The sequence below is a fragment of the Fonsecaea nubica genome (assembly GCF_001646965.1).
Source record: "Fonsecaea nubica strain CBS 269.64 chromosome Unknown Scaff176, whole genome shotgun sequence".
NCBI classification, from domain to species: domain Eukaryota; kingdom Fungi; phylum Ascomycota; class Eurotiomycetes; order Chaetothyriales; family Herpotrichiellaceae; genus Fonsecaea; species Fonsecaea nubica.
The window spans coordinates 1-20,898 of NW_019173849.1; the positions used below are offsets into that span (position 1 = coordinate 1).

Genomic DNA, 20,898 nt, shown 5'->3' on the forward strand with positions numbered 1-20,898 from the left:
TTTAGGTTCCTTTGGTGTGGTTGTTGTGGTTGGTGGGTGGTGAGGTGGGTGTGTGGTGCCTGTGTGACTAGGTCTGTGGGCTGTTAGGGTGAGTAGGGTGTGAGCGGGCAGGTGCGTACGTAGCTCGCTGGATGTGTGCTGTGTGTTTACTGACACGGCGCCCCCCGAGATCTACACAGAGTGGATCGTCGTCAGCTTCAGAGGTGTATAAGAGACAGCCCCACCTCTTCCTCTATGGTGTACAGAGCAACATACAAGGGCTATTCGCCCGCACTTTGTCTACGCTAGTTCATTTCAACTGTCATGTTCGATTCACTTACCCTTCTTCGATACCAGGCACCCAGGTGAAGCGACCGAGGCTACATGAGCTGGCTGATCTCGAGAACTATAGACTTGAGCACGCAGCATGAGCAAGCAGGCCCACTGTCAGTTAGTTCATATGTTCGCTCTTCGAGCCCTGAATACAGCGCATATTCGGGCTCTGTCAGGCGCCGGCAAGTAAGGTTAACTGGACCATAAGCGCGAGGGTCATAATTGCAGCCCAACTACTTCCTCATTTGACAAAGCTCGTAAAATTGCTAACGGCAAACCTGCAGCACAAGCGCCGGATGGGGCATGACAGTAGAGGAGCGACGTCAAACGCCTTGGCAACTGAGTCCTGGACGAGAAAAAGACCATAGTGGCGGGTCGTTGGGCGCGTCGGTCCCGTGACCACCTGCGTTGTAGCCTGGCACTTGGCGCACTTGGCCCAACCAGAGGGGAAAGGACGGGTGGCTGAAAATAAACATCAACCGGTTCTCGGAAACGCGAAAACGCGTATTTATGAAGCCGTTTCGACAAGCCCTATCCTGGTTGCGCGTGCAGGCAAACGGCGCTTAGAACGCCGCACTGCTCTTTTTCTGGGGTCTGGTTTTCCGGCCCACATACTGTAGAGCAGGACTTTTACCGGGGCGAAACACTTCCCACGTGTCTGCCTCAAAAGTCGGGCCATATTCTTCATCTTGCCTCTAGCCTGCGACGGTATAATGCCCACATGTCTTTACTGAATCATCCAAATCGAAGCGTCAACGACCTGAACTCCAAAACGCCAATTGATAAAGTTGTCGCCCAGTGCCACGTATTTTTGGACTCTGACACAATCCTGCATGACTTCCTGGAATGACTTGCGTTGATGGTATTTAGGGGACCTGTTCCTTTGCAACGAAGACAGCACTTGTCGAACTCGGTGAATACGCATTGGCGCATGCCGTCGGTGTTGACGACGCGAGATAAAACCCATAAATCGACGCCGCGACCTTGTGACGTATACCTATCAGACCTTACTAAACCCTACGCTGCCATACAACCCTCAAAGCCTGGCGCTTGGGCCGGCGTGCCATGCCTTCTCCCGCATCAAATGAGCCATGAATCCTTGTATACGATGACGCAACAGGAGATGGTATTCACTCTCGTGTGGATTTGCGTTGGGGGGAGGCGGGAAAGGGTTATGCCTGCGTCGAGGCAGTGCTACTCCGATATTTGAATCCATCTATCAGAAAATTGGCCCGATACCAAACCTCGGCGGGCGTCACCCCTTGTCAAGCCCGAACCAAATGCGGACGTCGACGATCTCCCGAGTCAAGTAAAACACAATCGGGTATGGAAAGAAGGTGGCTGCTGCCGAAAGCAAAAGACCAAATGCGATGGACAGATCCCATGCGCGAGATGTACTGAGAAGCGGTACGAATGTGTCGATGTGCCGAGGACGAAAAATGCCACAAAGATCGAGCAGACGGCCATGGAATCTACCGCTACAGGATGGGAGAAGGAAGTAACGGGGTGGTCGACTTCGCAGCTACACCTCCCAAACGTGAAAGTGGACGAACACCATAACCCGTCCCCTGGCGAGAGGCAACCCCAGACCCTTTACCATGTCACTCTCAACCTTCCGGACGGTACGCAGGTCAAACTTCGGCGCGTCGGGTCCCCGGCGTCTGCTCTCGAAGCGCCGCAACCGGGAACTAAAGAGAATTGCACGCGCTCCCCTCGCCGACGGCCACTTCGCCGGACCTCTTCTCCTTCTGTGCAGACGGACTAAGGAAAGAACCAGGGCTAGAAACAACAAAGGACATTCCGTGGGACATGTTCACAGAAGCACAAAGATGGACGACTGATATGCGGCCGCCTATGGCTGTCAACTACGAACTTGTGGGGATGGGGACTTGGTCTGGAAGCGATGAAAGTTCCATAGTTGACCCTATCGACCTCGCACTTTCCATGGTGATGCAATCCGAACGAGGATGGCTAAACTAAGATTGGGGAAAAGGGCGAGGACGGAGACGACGACGTGGTATTTCCGCCCTTTGTCCTCCATGGGCGGAATAGTTTTTTAATGATTTTACAGTCACGATTACTTTTTCGCTCCCTTGGGAATGTTGTGCCACGTGCGAGAGCTCCTTGCAGCAGTAATAGTAGCACACCCGTCTATGATTGGACAACGACAACGCGTGGTGCGCATAATCAGGCTGGCAGTGACTCATTCGGCGCGTCGTGCCCAATAGTGCGAATTCCGACGGATGGCTTACTCCGTATGCCAAGCCAAGCCAAGCCCCAAAGAGTTTCGGGGAATGCTGCAAACCTGCTCTGCCGTGCCTTAACATGTCACGCGAGTGGGTCCTTTTCTCTTAGCATTGGTCTCTGATTCACCAGTTTTACTCGGGGCTACGTCATGCTCGGTAAGATCCTGGTCGATCAAGCCCTAGTACAACCCTTCGGGCTTATCTGGCCCTCCCTTGATGAGAGTGCACCCATTCCGATCCCTTCCATGACCCCCAACGCTTTCAACAAAGTACTGAAGCGTGCCACTTGTGCGATTTCTACACTCGTTTTTTTTTGGTTCATTGCTCCTGCGACAAGAGGCCCAGCGCCAGTCTCGCCTTTCCAGGCCGTGGTGTGACCTTGAATCACCATCGACCGATTCGCAACAATCCGTTCTATTCCATTCTATTTTCTCCGCGTTCAGTCAACCATAGCCCGGGATGAACCAGCAATTCAAAATGCCGATAGGCCAGCGGTTCAGAAGGAGCCAACAATTGTGTCGTCTACCATGTACGAACTTGGTCCGCTCAAGAAGGAGCTCCAAAAGGCGCGCGAGACGATTCAGGGCCTCCAGCAAAGCCTCGAAAAAATGACCGAAAAGAGCTCATTCGACGCCTGGCAACCAGGAGAGCTCAATAAGACCATCCAGGGCCTGGAAGCAAGCGCGTGGTCACAACATCAAGAGGTCAGGATGGCGCGAAACGGGCACGCGGCCGCCATGCGGGAAAACGCGGGAATACTGTCTGAGTTTCGCGGCATGAGAGAGCACATGAAGGCTAAGCTGAAAGAGGCCGACATGGACGCAAGCGCCATGGGGATACGCAAGTAAGGCCTCCAGAGAACTCTTCACGAGGCTTAGGGGAGGCTGAAAATCCTCGAGATCTAGGCGTCCGCCCACATCCGCGCTCGCGACGAGGTCCAAAAGGACCTAGACTTGGCCACACAGGGACTAGAGAAAACCAAGAAGAAAAGAATAGCGCCGGTCAGAACCAAGGTCAAGGTCACGGCGGAAGAACGAGGCGGCTATGGCCGTCGTGGACAAGGGCCTGAAGGACGAGATCTCGCGCCTCATACGCTTGCTCAAAGAGAGGGACAACGATATACAGGAGCAGGAGACTACGATGGAAGAACTGCGGGCAGCCATCAAGATCAGCGTGGATGAGCAGGAAAGCATCCAACGTGAGGAAGATGAAGAGGGATAGGACAGTCAGACTGTCGTTGCGGTCGAGGAGGTGCGCCTCCCCATCGACGAGGTGGCCACCGAGGTCAAGGAACACCCCAAAATCGACGAGTGGTATGTGGAGGAGAGCACGCCGGCCGACGAGCTGGCGAGGCTGGGGCAGGAGCTACAAGACGCGCAGGATGAGGTGCGCCAACTGAACAAGACGGTCGAGTGCCTGGAAGGGGTCATCAAGGAGCAGAAGACCGAGATCCGGCGACGGCGCCAGAACGAGACAATGCTGCAGGCTGAGGCGGATCGGCAAGGGGCCATGGCGGACGAGAGCTAAAGGCAGCTGCGGAAGCAGCGGGACCGGGTGGTCGAGCTCGAGCGGCTCCAGAGGCGTGCCAACCTCAAGCTGATCGGGAGAAGCCTCGTCGTGATAGAGGCACTGGTCCGCGACGGAACCCTGCTTGTGCAGCACGTGCTCGAGACCGTGGCCGGCAGGTTGGATGCCATCGACAGCGCGCCGTCGGCGAACCGCCCCTTCGACGAGATCGACGGCTACCTCGAGAACGTCACCGGCCACCTGAAGGGCTGCATACAGCAGGCCATGCTCGACGCCGCTGCCCTCAACGGCGTGGTGCGCAACATGCGGCTCCTGCTGCCGGGCCTGGCCGACAAGAATGACCTGAACAACGTGTCGAGACTCTACGGCGAGGTCCAGATGTTCAAGACGGCCGTGGAGGGGCTGCTGGCCCCCATCAAGGAGGAGCTGGTCGGCGCGGGCGGCGGCGGGGCCGTGCAAAAGAACACGAGAAGAAAGGACCCCCCCAGGACCGACCCCTCTGGATGGGTTTCCAGCCGGATCAGCTCGTCTTTCCCTCCTCCCTCAAATCAGAGAGAAAGAAGATGACGTCGGCTATGAATATGGTGAGCCAGCTGATCGTGGCCATGGCCGGCTTCTGGTTCGTCGACCGCCTGTGCATCTAGTTCAAGCTCAGCGACACGTTGACCAACCTTCAGCGGGCGTGCATCTGCATAGCCCCATATGCACGGCTGGCGGAGTCGTGACTCTCTCTTTCTTCTCCGGACCTTCGGTCCATCGACGAGGCTATTGGGCGAACGTCTGTGCTCCGGAACAGTTGGCCCTGGAGTGTGGCGGTGCGTGGATGACTGAGACATGGACGAGGCAACAGCTCCTCCCAGCTATATAGCCGGATCTTCCTTTTCCGGCGTGTTATTGGATGGCTGGTCCAAGCGGCTCTGCTCCCAGTATCGACTTCTGCGGCTCTTTCGTATCTCGGTCCCTAGGTCCTGTTCGAGATGGCGGAAGTATGAGGCTGTTTACCTTACGCGCCCGGCGCACAACACCTGGTACTCCACCTGGCTTTCCTCGTAGGTGAAAAGCCCAGGCGAGCGAGGTGGTGTGCTCGGACACAGAGATATATCTTTGAGCCTCTCACGCCTTGCGGTCTATTGATTTCTGCTACCGATCGATGCGACTCTGCGAAAATGTCAAGAGAGGAGCTACATCCAGATATAGACCGACCGGGAAATGCGAAGCCCCCGTGTCTGGAATCAATTGCCAGTCCTCTTTGAACATTCTCATACCGTGTACTGCCCAGTCGCTACGCTCTACTGATACCACTCCTCGGGAAATCGTCACTTTCGCATCCGTCTGTCAGCAAGCACCGGAATCCTGCAGCCCCTCCTTGGCAGGCGAGCTCGCCGAGGACACGCCCACCAGCACCACGAGCAAGTTGTCGACGACGGGCAGCAAACGCAGCTGGAGAAAGACGCCTCAGCCGCAGAATCGGAGCGCGACGGCAAGCGACGCAAGAAGAGGGCGGCGGCGGACGCGACGACGACGACTGGGCAGGTCATGTCCAGTCCGAGGTGTGGATCGAGGAGCTCGTGGCGTCCCTCGACAAGCAGGAAGCGTCGCTGACGGAGCAGATAGGCAAGATGTATGCCCAGCTGGAGACAGTCCGCCAGCAACGAAACAGCCTCCATCTCGTGCAGGCGGCCGCGCAGGAGTTCGGCGTCATCGGTGCCGTCCGCTCATAGGAAGAAGAAAGCGCACATTCATTTCCTCACAAGCTATTTTCGCCATGTTTCGGATGACGACATCAATAGTATAGTATTGACTTTATGCAACGTGTGCAGCAAAACGAGCAAGCCAGCGCGATGCATCCAACGACGACCAAGGGGCAAGAAATCAGATCAAAGGGAGCCAGATCAACCAATGTTTCTCCTCTTCTACTACTACGGCAGTTTTATTTTTGAGCCATGCGTTGACAAGGAGCAGAGCCAGGACGACATGGAGTGGGGGTACGTCTACGTTGTCCGTGATCTCGGAAAGCAAAGAGGTCATCCGTGCCAGGGCGTATGACAGGTGGCCAATTGCCAATGGAGGGTGCTGGGCGCTGCAACATGGTGGCAACGCGGGAGGAAGCCAAAGATAAGGCAGAATGTGGAAATTGAAGAATTCCATAGACGCCGAACACAAGGGGTAAAGAAGATCCTCCGGCGTCAACCATCGTCTATACTAGAACAGCCCCATCTCTCTGTTTCCATCTATTTTGACATGCTGCTACACAGCACGCCATTTTGTGGCCCGGGAGGCTCGAAATCTCCTTTGGCCTTGGGCCGTTGGTGCCGCCACCGCCCAACACGGTCTTGCCCTCCACGCGGGCCCCGAGACGTGGCGGCCAAGTAACTTCCACAACTAGCCGTCCACCCGCGTCACCGACCAACCGCTGGTGACCACCTCTGCCGCCACACGAAGCCAGAGCAAAAGACACACGAAAGAGAGAGCCTTTCGCCCTCCCCACCAGCCAACCGGAACCCATGGTTACCTCCACCGCCCCAGCGACGCCGAAGCGAAAGACAGACTGTCGCCGCCACCACCGGCCCCAAGACAACGAAGCGAAAGATAGAGCTACCTGCGGACCTCACCAACCACCTTATCGTCCAACATGAGGCCAAGCCACCCTCCCCCAAGACGCCTCAGACGGCCCAGAGGCGAAAGAGAGTCAAAATCGACGAGCGGTCCGTCGGCAATTCGTCATCCCCAAGACGTCGAAGCGGAAGATGGGCAACAAAAGCCGAAAGCAGCCCGCCCACCCTAGGGTCCCACCCCCCACCGTCTATCATTCGCTGCCCGGGCCCAGCACAACAACCGAGGACAGTCGCGTACTAGTGTCCCGCGCGGAATGGATGAACGCCAGCAGCGACGTTGGAGGCGGCAACGGCAAAAGCGGCGGTGGGCCGATGACCGGCAGCATCCCCGCCAACTGCCACCCAGTCGCTCGGTGAGAGCGCAGCGAGTATTCCATACGCCATGGTCAATTTCCCATCAAACCTGATGGACGGGTAGCGCCACCTGCAGTTCGCCGGCGACGGCGTCAACCCTTTGCGTCTAGTGTGGGGGGGGGGGGGGGGACGTGGGGTATGTGGTTTGCGTACGATGGGAAAAGTGGCAACGAAACAAAATGTCTGGAATGACTCATTTGGCTGGGAACAAACACGACTCTTGTGTAGACGTGGAATGTGGAGAGAATGTTCGAGGGGTTGGGCGACTACAGGAATGCCACACATCTGGCCTGATTATATACATTGACTGCTGCCTGCTGTCATCTCGCACCTTGTACTGACTGTTTCCGACGTTTTTCCGACATTCTCCGACATTCTCCAGTTTCTTCTACCAGCGAGACCATGCATCGGAATAGGAATCGACCAAGTGTGATCGTGGCGACGACACGCCGAGGAGATGCGATGTGCGTGCCCGGGCCTCAAGATTGATGACTGCGCATAGACGGAGAGTAGAGCGCAACGGGTGACGGGGGGCGGTCGGTGTTCACTTCGAGGCCGCGGACGGAGACTGGGGTTGAGCGTGTCAGACTTATGAGCTGAGTTGAAGGATGACCCAGATCACGAATGGGAACATGGAGGCCGGGACATCGAAAAAAAGGTGGAAAGCAGGTCATATAGTTGTACAAGAATTCAATGATTGCATAGAACGGGGACTAGAGACACTTTGTAAAGAAGAGATGGCAGATCCTCGAAAAAGCTCGAAGAAAGCGTGGTGGCAAGCAAAGTCTGATGACGGATGGTATCGGCGACGAGGGGGGATAGGGGCTTCCACTGGGTCCTGAGATGGAACGCGAGATGGAGACACGAAGATTCGTAAGTTGCTGTTGTACAGAAGAGATGGAAAGGGATAAAGACGCTCTACAGTATTTATTTATACCCATCCCGCAAGGCTGTGCCACAGCCTTTCCAGTGAAGTGCGCGGGGCGTACATAAGGCAGCTTGGCACGCATGAGCCGGGCAACATACACTGTAACCCGTCCTATCACAAACAGAGCGAGGAGCACGCTACTCAGAGGGGGGAAGTACCCCCCCTACGCGGCCTTCAGGAAAAGAGGTTAAATAGCTCGGAACTAACCCAAGCCGGATAGGCCTAAACTACTTTAGGCCGTATACTCACCGGAAGAGAAAAGTATGCTTCTCGCACCCGAGAAGTATTCTTTTCTCATGCTTCGAGTCTTGTCACTACTCTACGTAAAGGGATACTTATTACCACGGAATCTATCTATCGCTGAGTACTGCCTATCTCTAATAAGGCATTCCTGATACGTCCCCTGCGTATAGTGGCGCGGCGATTCGGCTCAGCTCAGGCCGCTGACTAGGCTGCAAACATCAATCACACACGATTATCTTGCAAACGGCTTGTTTCCTAATGTCTGCGTAACGCATTTATGCCCCTTTCCTCGGGGTGTGGTTTCATCTATACGAGTAGTTCAGCTTCTACCTGTCAGGTTTACCGAGGGCTAGAACTTCGAGTAGCATTGTTAGGAACGGCCTATATAGATAGGCAGAGGGTAGCGATAGGTTATAGGTAGGTATAGTGTAATGGGGGAGAAAGGCAAGCCGGAACGTGATTGGTGGAATTGGCCTATACAATGCATAGGTAGGCACTCTTGATCATTGGTTGGTGGGGACACGGGCATTAGGTCTAAGTTTTCCTTTTCTTTTTCCTTAAGAAGGACACACACCGTGAGACACGGTAGAGAGCAATTAAGTTATCTATCTAGTTATAGAACCTATCTAATCAGGACCTTCTATGTTGTTGTTATTGTTATTGAGCGATAGTCGTTACCCCTACCACTATACCCACCGCCGTACGAGTTGATACCTCTGGCTAAGAGCCTCGCCCCAGTTCAATAGGTATTCCTTGAGAGTGTATCTTAACTAAGACTCAAAGCATGAGAGAAGGAAAAGGAAGCTTCCCTCAGGCGGTGAGCATGCGGTGCTTGAATAAAGGGGTTGTCACGTGCGTGGTGTGCTTGGCGGTTCGTGACAAGCATGCTCGTACATACGAGCAGCAGATGGACCCCGCGGAGATCCCTCGGACTCCCTCGGAGACGACAACGGAGATGCCTCGGAGATGACGCGGTGACCGAGGTACACTGCCGTACGTGCCTCTTTCCACTGTAATGATTGGCTAGTTTCAAACTGTGGATTACCTAAGGGTTCAAAAAGTTGCCTAACTACGTCAGTGTGTACGCCTTTAGGACTAGCTCCAACTATAAAAGTGTGCACCTAGGTGCGTACTTTCCAGGCCCTCGGCACACGTAATGGTGCTTGCTTGTAGGTACGAGTAGCCCTCAGAGCGGAAATGCTGACACGTGAAAATGCCCACGTGTGCACGCTAGTACGTTTACGTCTCACGGCGTAAATATCCATCCATCTCCCATACGTAGTGCAAGTAACAGCTGGAAAATCGAGGCTTTCGTGTCTGCCTCGTCGCACTTTATGGGGATATTGCGGCACGACCAGCATAGTACGAGGAAGAAAATCACGACTGCGATCGGTACGTACTGTCACAAACATGGACGAGAACGAAATGGGAGACGGTAATTCTGGCCACTATACGAGTAGCAAGGTACGAGGAGAATGGAATCGTGGCTGCGGTCGGGGTATGCGACTCACTAGGCGACCAGAGACCTGGCTGAAACCCACTAGGAGAGCGAAAGCCAGGCCTAGAATACAAGGAGGAGGGTACGAGGAGGAGATGGATGCCTTTCCAGGAGACCGCCATGGCGGCCTGGAACGCTCTAGAGGCCGCCAACATGACCTGAAGACCGTAATTCTGACCACCCTACGAGCAGTAAGGAGGTGTGTGACTCACCAGGAGATTACCAAGGCGGTCTAGACCACAAGAGACCGACAATGTGGCGCAGCACACGGGACGGAGTTTGCCTTCCAAAGGGGCTCCAAATTGACCTGTTTGAATCTACGAGCACCTACGAGCACCTACAAGTAGTATAGTATGAGCAGCTACTAGTAGGGTACGAGGAGCATCGAATTCCATCGGATCCCATCGCATTCCATCGGATCCCATCGCATTCCATCAGATCCCTTCGAATTCCATCGGATGCGTTCGAATTCCATCGAATCTCATCGAATCCCATTGAATTCCATCGAACTCCATCAGATCCCATCAAATTCCATCGGCATCAGACCCCATTAGATCCCATCAGACCCCATCAGATCCCATCAGATCCCATCAGACCCCATCAAACCCCATCAAATCCCATTGAATTCCATCGGATCCCATCATATACCATCAGATCCTATCAGATCCCATCGGATCGTATATAAGCGTAAAAAACCGCAGCGACGACGTGTACAAAATCGCAGCGGTACAGCCAGTCTACCACCCTACGAGAGAATTTTGCACCCTGATACTCGATACCGATGAACAGTAGGGTGTCCGGACTTGAGGATCACAGCAACAGAGCCACCCTACTAGTAGCACCATACGAGGAGCCTTCCACACTGGGGGAAGAGGGTACGAGCAGCAGGAGAGACGAAATGCTGCTGCCTAGAGTGCGTTTCGAGCATCCATGCTCCGCCATAGAACCCTCCAATCACATATCAATTAATGCTGCTGCCTGCGTTGCGTTTCATTTCCTTTGTGCTCCGCACTAACTCGTGCGGCTCTCCTGCGCTACACCGACACGCTCGGTCTACTTACCCCTAATGTCGAAATACCGCCGCCTAGAATGCATCTCGAGCTATCAATGCTCCGCCACACAACCCTCCAATCACCCATCAATTAATGCTGTTGCCTGCGTTGCGTGCCACTCCCTTTCCGCTCCGCACTAACTCGTTCTACTTTCCTCCGCTACACTGATGACTCCTATGCCCTGTCTCCGGGTTTAGAAGCCCCTGCTAGATTGGTTAGGCACTGCCCATTCAAGAAATTGTCAATTAGGGGCTGCCGTATGCTGACCATGCCTGCTGTCCACGGTCTCTAGATATATGACTTCAACGCTTGCTGGAGCAGTTCGCTGGCCAGAGGATGTCTTCGAGCTGCCTCGAGCGCTCAGCGCGCCCTGGTCGCGAGTCCAACAGGAGACTTACCTCTTCGCTCGCCATCCGAGTCGCAGAGAAACAAAAGCACAAGACATTGTATTACAGTATGTTGACCTTGCGGGACTGGGCAGAAAGTTTAGCGGAGATCAGTCAGGAGCTGTTCCAGAGGACTCATGCGACCAACACGTCAATTGATCCAGAAGCTGGCAAACGCACTTGGAAGAAGAGGTTCAGTCCGGCACGTGGATGTCTAGTGGGAAGAAAGGTTCGACGCTGTGATCAAGCCGAACGGGCAGCAGCGGACCAGGTTCGCGGACAGAAGAACGCCGAGAACAGCGTCTTGAAGGCACAGGTTGCGGAGGCGCAGCATCGACCATCCAACGCTGGCATTTCCCGTCATCAATCTAAGGGTTATTCCCTTCCCATTCTCCCAGAATCAGGCTGCCGTGGTGGCACAAAGATATTGAAATGAGAGTTTTGTCATATCCCTATCGCCGTCGGCATGTACTCTATATGTGCCTCTGAGACTTTCTGGCCGCCGACCTCGAGTTGTTCCCAAAGTTGAAAGTGTGAGTTTCTTTCTCCCCAGGTCTACTATACGAGGGTATTCCCATCAATCCTGTCGGACGAAGACGTTCCTCACGATGGAGCCTCTGATTACCTATCCTGGCTCTTCAACACGAGTAGGTATAAGTGAGAAGACAAGCCACATCATGTTCGTATGAACGACTGGTAAGGCCGGACAGGGACAAAGTCATTGGCAATGACAGTGACTGAGCGAAGAATGAGATACAACGCTCCTCTTCACTCTGTGTGGGAAAAATCCTGTCTTGAACGAGTCATCTTCCTGAGAGACAAAAAATGTCGGACCACGAAGTCTATGTGTATAGTGGTCAGCTTGTCGAGAGCAAGGGCGAAAGCACAGCCCACCACTCCGGTGTGCACGGCGACGGTCGTATTCATGTCGTCGGCATGACTGGCACCATGTCTGCAGATGGATCCATCGTTCAGTTGTGGTTGATCAACGCGAGTCCCTCTGTTGATTCTAGGGAGGTCGGACGACGGGATGTTGGGGAGGCCGCTGGAAGAAACATACATCTTTTGGCCACTTCGTCGAAGACGTCTGCCGCGCGTGGCTCGTCAACGCCCCCGAGCAAAGCGCTGTCGCCGATATTCAAGAAATGCAGCACTTTGTCATCGCCCCAGGCTTCCTCAGCTACGCTGGTGTCGTGATTGTGGCGCCCTGGCCGTTCGCATTGACATGAGGAACACGAGGTATCATGCGTTCTGGCCCATGTGAGCAAATCCCTCCGTGTTCCGGCACTGTGACCTCCAAGCGCGACAAACTCGGTGTCTTCCGTATCACGGACGAACAAACCCAGCAGGCCAAGCAACTTGTCAAACTCTGTGACGGGGCAGAAGCATCTCCCGTCTTCAAGCGCACCGTTGAATCCGCCGACTCCATCTACTCCCTTGAGTACCGTGATACTCAGACCAATCACGTCGGGCGCCGCGCCGCTTGTTTCACCAGGGACCAGAACGGCAACGTCAGGGGCACCGTCAATGCCTGCAACACCACGTGGACCCCCACGCGCAGCATTCCGGGCGCCAGCAACAACGACGCAGCTTTCGTTCAAGCTCTCACCCTGCGTAGCGACAAACGTACAGGCCTGCGTTCTCACGGTGAACCATGACGGCAGACCCGTCGATGTTGTTGTCCCCTGACCCGTATAAACGTTCACTGGGACATGCTCGTTTTGACTTGGCCCCCAACCAGGACAAATCTCAGGTCAAGGGTGTATCTACCTTGGGGGCGCCTTCGGAGGAACGGCCAGGGATCCTCGGTAGGTACACAGGAGGGGCGAGGGGCTTTCTCCCGCTTCGATCGTTCTTTGTCGTTTTTGTTTTTTCCCCAACTACTGGTTGGATACAGATTACGTCCACTCCTTCAATAGTATCTTGTTTCTTGTTGTCGCAGAGAATTCAACTGGACGTTCTGCCAAATATTCTTCTTGATGCCTCTTCTTTGACGTGCTCCGAGTCAGCAACACCCCCTTGAGCACGGCGACCAGTTGGCCCGCCGCTTCTTCAATCTTGATGCCAGCACCGGCTTGACTTGCAAAGGGTTCTGGCGACCCTCACAGACGTCCGGCCTCCTGTCCAAACCCGTTCGTGGCGCATGGTCGCCGTCCTTGCGTGTGGCGTATTCTGTCTGCGTGCCAACCCCGTCGATCACCGCCCCCCTTGTTTCTCCGAGTTTTCCCACCGCTCTCCCGTGCTAAGGACGACACGATCTCTTGATCCGTCCGACTCCTTAGCGACCGCTCCTTTGGAAGGGCAGCTCGGCGGCACTGCAAGGTACACGTCGTCTGACACGCAGCCTCGGCCACTCAACCGCACTCCGCCGCACCGTCCATCCGGAGCCACAATCGACCGCAGTCACTTCCGCTACTACTCCCTCATACCCCTTATAACCCATATTCCGTCTCTATCTGCCTAGCCAACTCCACACGGCCACCGATACCGACCGCCGCGTTATTCCGACGACCTCCTTCTAGAGCCACACACACCCTCAACGCCTCGTCATAAGCCAGACGATCAGTCAACGTGCTCGGCTCAAATCTGACGACGACGACGACATCCCGGCCTAGCTACTCTACTATGTCATGGCGGCGCTCCGGATACGCCCCACGACGGTATTTGCGAAGCATCCAGTCCGAAGACAGTCGCCTGCGAGCCCTGCCCTTCCACAGCCGACGCTTTTGTGCGAGCAAGGTGTTGAGCTGCGCAGCGATGAGCACGAAATCTGTGCAGGGATCGGGATGAGCCCGGCTCATCCTGGCAGATGCAAGCAGCCGAAGGCCCCCAGATGCTCGTATGCGGGAAGCCCAAAGCTAGACGATTCTTGGAGATTGCTCTTTACCAGTGGTACGTGGGGAGCGTATCCGTAGTAGGCGCCCAAACCGAGCGCCAGGCATTTATTCCGTCCGACTGGGGGCGTGTCCGGGTCCCATGGCTACAGGTAGGGAGGGACTTCGGCTTGCCTAAGTCCTGGAATTCTTATATGGCGCATGGGTAGCCTGTTCACCGCCGCACGATGCCATCACATCACTCGAGGGAAAGACATCAATGGGTGATCACAGTAGAAGCGCGGGATACGGGCTGGAGGCTGAGGACGATAGTCCCGACAAGCCTTGCGAGCCTTGCTGTCTGGCAAACTTCCCGGATGTCCCTCGTCAGGTCACAGGCACTGCCTCGCCAGGAAGATCTGCAACGGACAGGGTCATGTAAGCCAGGCTGCCTCTTGTGGAACATGGCTGTCGAGGCTCAACCAGGGAAGACATGTCGACTGTCGTACGCGGCACGTGTGAAGCTTTCGTTCGTGATTGATTAGCCTAGCCGTCTTTCTCATTGGCTTGTTCGGCTCGGAACCAGGCGAGGTGAGGTTGAGATGCTTGGCATTTCTCAAGAGGAAACGGGCGAACCCATAGATGACGGTGACTGGGATGGCCGGGAGGCTTCCAACCAGCGAGCATGGGAGGCGAAACAGGAGTATGGTAATGGACGAATTGAGGATTTGGATAGATGAATGAAATGGAGAAATGAATGGGTCACGACATATCAACTGGGGAAGGTGGGGGGGACATGACGAGAGACCAATTTATCGTTGCGCCATGTGCTCATGATAGCGTCGCGACGAACGCTTTTCCATCTGTCCCCACGCGATGCTCCAACTTGAATGTATCAATGGGGTGCATTATTTAGTAATATTGAAGACGGATGGAGGACTACCTGGCTATGGACATGAAGGCCTCCTCGAGTGACTATTTATCATACACAGGATACACCTCCATACTGTTCGCGGTTGTCACGTGCTTAGTATACCGCAAGCGGTACATACGACCGCATGCGGCATATCACGTGTCAGTACTCTTTCTTTATTCAACACTCCACCGCCCCACTTTACCGCCAGAATGAGCGTTGTACGTCGTACGCGCTGCCCTAGCCCCTATGCGGAAGGTTGGCCGAATAATTTACCCGACGGGACACAACAAAGTTTCAGGCGCGCCAGAAAGATTTCCTTCTCCTAATCAAGTTATTCAAACCCACAGTACGTACATCCGTTGGGGGCCGCAACGAATGCTTTGATCGCGCAGCCAACCGCAACGCTCGCGTCAGCAAAGGCAACGACGCTCAGGCCTGGCGAGGCAGCCCTCTGCCTGACCGAAACCGAAAGGGGCCATGCCAGCACAGGCTCTTTACGTCGACTCACCCCGACGGGTTGTCTTCGGCCAATCGACAAGGCGACCGAAGCAGAAGTGCACCGTCGACCGCACCTAACGGCAGGAGCACTACAGCAGGCACAATGCCCGAATCCTCGTGATGTCCTTGATCCGCGCCTTGGCCCCCCCTCTGGGCACCACTAGGTCTCTCCCTCTGCTGCCTCGCCGCTGCGGTGCCGCACCGCTTCGAACCCTCCCTACCGCACACCCAATCGCACACACTCACACCGCACATTCCTGGTCTCTGTGCTCTGCGGCCGATCGTCACGTCTTGAAAGCAGGCGCTTAGAGTGTCGAGACAACCCATCATATACCGCATACCCAGAGACGGCGCGGTACCGTCGTGTGGCCTTGTGCGCCCTTCCTTGCCCCAAAGGTTCCCATGGAGAGCGGCACGACTAACTTCCTCTACGGAGCTGGCGACGAAGGCGCATATTTTATCCTTCTCAGCGGCTATACACAATCACAATGGTCGTCCCCGCAGGCAGGAGGAATTGCCGCCGCCGCATGGCTTGCGGACACGCCGCCCACTTCGGCGTCCCCAGACGACATACCACTCTACGCCGAGGGCAACTGGAACACGGGTGGTAGCTGGGACACCACCATGGACGCTCGGAGCTCATAGGAACCTACCACCCTCGCTTGAAGCACCCTCAAGCCTTGACTCGGGCTTGGACGGGTCACCCTTGCTACCCGGAGGTAGGTCGTTCCCGCAAGTGGTCTTTTCTGGCCAGCCATTCACTTGATGCGCGCAGACAACACTCTTCTCATGTATAATCACATACGCAGTGTAGTCACCCACTACCTACATTCTAGGGCAATTCCCGCTATGCTCTCCGCCGGGATGACACTGGCCGCGAATGGCCTCCTCCAACTTCCGAACACGCCCTGCGGCGTCTGTGGGCAGGGAGCAATGGTTTTCGTGGAACGGAGGAAAAGCCCATTGTCTTCGGTGCACGTCGAGTTTTGTGAACCCCTCTGGCCCTGCTGTTGGCGCCTCGACGGTCTCGCCGCTGAAGCCTTTCTACGACGAGCATTTCCGTGGGAAGGCTATCCCGATAGCCTTCCAAGGAGGACCTCTCTCTCTTCCGGAGTGCATCATCCAAAGCCCCTCAGCCGTTCCCTTCGTGTGGCCGATCACGGTCCCCATCCTCAACCTAGGAGTGTCCCCAGATCCGCGATTGTCCATCCCACCGGCACCCAGCACCATTGGCTCTGAGACCACCAGGTAGGAGCCCCGTGCCGGAAGCACGCACTGATCCTCTGCTCGGTGTGAGGAGTCTGGGTGCTCAGAAACTCATGCATAGTTTCAAGTACACAATACCTGATGGTTGAGCGATGGCATCGCCCTCCTCCAACAGGAACAATGGGAAGGATGGAAAGAACCAAGAACCGGCGATGTGAAAGACCACCAAGGTAAGCGCCCACGTATCATCGCGGCGTGATTCTCATGTCTCTCCCGCAAGCAGGTCTTTCAAGGCCACGTCTGGTAGAGAGTTATGTCTTGCCCCATTTTCACTCCATCGAACGACTGTCTGAGCGTAAGAGGGAAGTTTTCATTGCATTCAGCTATGGCATTCTTTTTGAGTTTTCTGATTCTGCCCGCCTTGAAGCTGAAGAAGGAAAGCGGCCTGGCTTCTTTGATGCATGCTACCTAGCAAAACTGAACGCACTCTCTCTGTTATATCTCGCAAGTCCCGTGCCCGGGCTACCTTGTGTTGAACTGCCGCGCATTGTTGTTTCTCAGTCTTCCCACGCTTACCTGCCTCCCCGGCCTACGGGCCAGCCTTTCATCAAGATGCCTTCCTCGCTGCTATCCCAATTGCTGCAATCCTACGGATCCTAGTGCCAAGTGCTCGCCCACGATCCTGCAAGCCCTCCCTCATGCACTCGATAGGGGCGATAAGGCCAGTGCTCTACAAATGAAACAAGGTGAGATCATCAACCCAGCAGACGCCGCAGCCCTTCACAGGAAGCTAGGTGGGGGAAGCCCCGGCTTCTCAAGGTTAGAACGCCGAGAACGCCGACCTTCAGGGGACCGGCCTTGCGGAACACCAGAGTTCTTTGCCCGGCAGTCTTGACGGTTGCAATTGCTGTGGATCCTGGTTCGCTGACAGATTCGCTGACAGACCAAATTCGCTTACAGACGACGACGACTACGATGCATGTAGCGGTTGCATTTATGCAGAACCAGCGGCAAGCTCCCTCTGTTCTTTGAGTTCTCTACTGATACTCCCAACCGCACGTCCAGTCATGCAATGCCGGGGACCACTCTATTGACATGGTTCATTTTGCCTGACGTCGGAGGGAGTGCCGTGCTCAGCCTGCGATGCGTTGCATCCCCAATCCTTTGGACAGCGTTCAATCATCCTGAGGAAGGTCAAGGCTCACTGCCGTGCCAAACACCTGATATTCGACCGCCATCCGAACCCCCCGGGTTTGGCACGCTCTTGCGTGACAGGTTCCCCTTCCATCCCACTATCCGAAAATCACTCGCGTCAGAACGGCGCCAACATGTTAGTGGATCCCGTTGTCTGTCTTCGGTGTCTTTCAACCCCCTGTCTGCTCGTCGCACCTGTAACGGCCACCAGACACGAGAGTTAGGGACGACCCGGCCGTTTGGTCACCGAAAGAGAACGGCAGGGCGCAAACGGCAGACTCCTTCCCCGCAATAGCAACGCGCTGGGGCAGTGCTGACTGGACGGCATAGAGCAACAGGACGCAGCAGGTATGCTTGGAAAAGAGGCGCCCTAGGCGACCGATGCGAACCATCGCGGCAGCGCCATCTACTTCTGGAGAAGCGCCTGACCTCTGCTGTGCTCATCATCAGGGGGTTGGCATCAACCATGCCTGTTCTATTGGCCCGACGCGTCAGCAGCCAACGAGAGCCCGTGCTTGTTCGCTGATTATCCTGGGATTCCGAGAGTGGAAATAATTTCCCTCACAGCAATCCTTTAGGGGTTTTGTTCTCAGGGCTGTGCACTGCATCCCGGGAGGCAGTCCTCGTCTCACGGGAAGGGCTTGATGCAGCATGCCTGCCTGTGGTGGCCGCAAACCCGTATGCTATTTTCATCAGCTTCACCACACCTATAATGATGTCGAGGGAACAAGGGCGTTGGGGGCCATTCGCTTTTACATAAGTCGCCTTGACTTCCTATCGGTCTGCCGGTCGGCCAGAGTCGTTCCCTTGTGGTCTACCAAAACACACTACGAGGTGTCACTTTCTTCCCAACCGTTAGCATCACCTTGACACAGCACAACCCTCGACACGGCGTATACTTATGATAGCTCTGGTGAAAAAAATTCTTACGAACACCTCCATCTTCAGTCATCCAAAGGCCTCATCAAAAAAAAGGACATGCCTCGGACGTGGATGCAATGTCGCCAGACGAGGCGAAAACGTGTAATCGGAGCCAGTGAAAAAACTTGCGCCGCTTGCACAATGAGTAGTGCACCCCCCACGCCGATAAGCCTACAAGGGATGGCCGGGCGAAGACTGAGGTAGATGAAGCCGTCAGCAACGGCAGTCTGGAGGCCTACTCCTCAGTCACCCGTGGGTGCGATGGTCTGTGTGTCAAGGATTCGGGCCTAGACGGCGACTAGTGAAGCATCCCGAGATGCCGACCCCGACATCTGGGAGAACAGACGTCAATGGGGTCAGGGAAGCTTTGCCACACCCCACACTCGGTATACAGTGCAGGATCTATTCACAGAACCTGTCTACGAGAACACGTACGTTGACAGCAACCAAGTGGTCGTGCTTTTCTGGATGGACGCAAGAGGGAACTGTCACCCCCTGGGCTTTCGTGTGATGTACGAGAGAGCTCAGTGTGGTTTCTCCTTTGCGCTCCATACTTCGAACCAAGCCCGGAATTTGCCCCAAAGATTGTGCCTGGCAACTTCATGCCTTCCGCAACTGGGACGGAATGAGCAGTTTACGAAGCAGACCGGAGGGTTCGGAACAAATGTTGAGCGGCGACCGCCCCTCTAACTACACGGAAATGGCCCTGGGGAGGGCCAACAGATATGGTGGATGTTGGACAGCTGCGTCCGGGATTCCTGCGCAGGAGTCGTTTTCCACTGTTATTGACGGCCATGGACTCTACATCTTTTCAACATCAAAGGTCGAACCCCAACAGACTCATGCATGGATATGTGTACGAACATCAACCCCGGTGACACTTTGCAGACCATTCATGACATTGAACAGGACTGCACCACATGGATAGCAGGGGCGATTGGCCCGGGAAGTGGGATGGTGGGCTGGAGGGGAATCCAATTGGGGACTCAATATGGTGCAGTGATGACGAGCATTCTTTTTTTTTCGGGCGTTCACGAAAGGGTCGAGCATCTACTTTGTCGACAGTGACGAAGAAATCTACATTATTGCATGGTGTATGTTCCGTAGGAGGTGTAAGATATGGAATAGGTCGGGTGGGTACCTGCGTGTATCATCTGTTCAGTAAACCGTTCAGCTCGATTGTTCCCTCTTCTTGCAGACAACCGGGCCGCAGTCATGCGGATGTCCTAGGAGCATCATTTCGCGTGAGACTCTTTTGAGATGTGGTTCTGTTTGCGCCCCCGCGATCAACCACTCTTTTTCTTGCCTTTGCTCCACGTAACCTTTACGGAGCAACGCGTCCCTCACGGTCCCAGCGTAGGGTTCCTGTCATCGACTTGTCACCATTTTGGACACAGTGGGTGGAAGATGAAGTAAGGGGAGAGGGGAGGCATCTAGCAAAAGTGTCTGAGCAATGAAGGAATCCTCTTTGTAACCATAACGAGTGACCACGGCGTATTGCCGTCCGAATTCCAATTCAACCCCCTACGACTCCTACACCCAAGTCCGCGAGACTGAGTCCCTCGGCTGTCAACCACCAAAACCTGAGTTTAGTTATATAAAGAAAAGAAATAATGCCCTTATCACAAATAGAGCGAGGAGTACGCTACTTAGAGGGGGGAAGCACCCTCCTACGCGGCCTTGAGGAAAAGGGGTTAACTAGCTCAGAACTAACCTAAGCCGGATAGGTCTAAACTACTTTAGGCCGTATACTAAACTAGGGCGAGGCTCTTAGCCAGAGGTATCAACTCGTACGGCGGTGGGTATAGTAGTAGGGGTAACGACTATCGCTTAATAACAATAATAATAATATAGAAGGTCCTAATTAGATAGGTTCCATAACTAGATAGATAACTTAATTACTCTCTACTGTATCTTACGGTGTATATCCTTCTTAAGGAAAAAGAAAAGGAAAACTCAGACCTAATGCCCGTATCCCTACTAACTAATGATTAAGAGTGCCTACCTATGCATTATATAGGCTAATTCCACCAATTACGTTCCGGCTTACCTTTCTCCCCCATTACAATACTTACCGGAAGAGAAAAGTATACTTTAAGTCTTATTACTACTATACGTACCGTACGATATTAATAGACTCTCTTAACTCGTAAAGAGTAGATAATAGCTAACTTACGCCCGTAATAGTT

The 20,898-nt window shown here is 54.6% G+C and overlaps 6 protein-coding genes across 6 annotated transcripts; all 6 read left to right on the forward strand.

The window, feature by feature from the left end:
• Window positions 1-3,085: 3,085 nt before the first annotated feature.
• Window positions 3,086-3,406, forward strand: AYO20_11648 (hypothetical protein; the record flags this gene model as incomplete). Its single annotated transcript, XM_022649870.1, has 1 exon — window positions 3,086-3,406. The coding sequence occupies one exon, from the start codon at window positions 3,086-3,088 to the stop codon at window positions 3,404-3,406; it is 321 nt and encodes a 106-aa protein (XP_022494150.1).
• Window positions 3,407-3,602: 196 nt separating this feature from the next.
• On the forward strand, window positions 3,603-5,806 carry AYO20_11649 (hypothetical protein; the record flags this gene model as incomplete). Its single annotated transcript, XM_022649871.1, has 5 exons — window positions 3,603-3,731; window positions 3,780-3,970; window positions 4,088-4,538; window positions 4,601-4,704; window positions 5,545-5,806. 5 exons carry the CDS (start codon window positions 3,603-3,605, stop codon window positions 5,804-5,806), a joined length of 1,137 nt encoding a protein of 378 aa, XP_022494151.1.
• Window positions 5,807-11,986: 6,180 nt separating this feature from the next.
• AYO20_11650 (mitochondrial ribosomal protein subunit S4) lies at window positions 11,987-12,358 on the forward strand (the record flags this gene model as incomplete). Its single annotated transcript, XM_022649872.1, has 1 exon — window positions 11,987-12,358. One exon carries the CDS (start codon window positions 11,987-11,989, stop codon window positions 12,356-12,358), a length of 372 nt encoding a protein of 123 aa, XP_022494152.1.
• Window positions 12,359-12,405: 47 nt separating this feature from the next.
• On the forward strand, window positions 12,406-12,819 carry AYO20_11651 (hypothetical protein; the record flags this gene model as incomplete). The annotated part of the gene is made up of 1 exon (XM_022649873.1): window positions 12,406-12,819. The coding sequence occupies one exon, from the start codon at window positions 12,406-12,408 to the stop codon at window positions 12,817-12,819; it is 414 nt and encodes a 137-aa protein (XP_022494153.1).
• Window positions 12,820-13,791: 972 nt separating this feature from the next.
• On the forward strand, window positions 13,792-16,033 carry AYO20_11652 (hypothetical protein; the record flags this gene model as incomplete). The annotated part of the gene is made up of 3 exons (XM_022649874.1): window positions 13,792-13,889; window positions 13,940-14,147; window positions 15,734-16,033. 3 exons carry the CDS (start codon window positions 13,792-13,794, stop codon window positions 16,031-16,033), a joined length of 606 nt encoding a protein of 201 aa, XP_022494154.1.
• A 235-nt stretch (window positions 16,034-16,268) lies between these two features.
• Window positions 16,269-16,640, forward strand: AYO20_11653 (hypothetical protein; the record flags this gene model as incomplete). The annotated part of the gene is made up of 1 exon (XM_022649875.1): window positions 16,269-16,640. One exon carries the CDS (start codon window positions 16,269-16,271, stop codon window positions 16,638-16,640), a length of 372 nt encoding a protein of 123 aa, XP_022494155.1.
• Window positions 16,641-20,898: the final 4,258 nt, after the last annotated feature.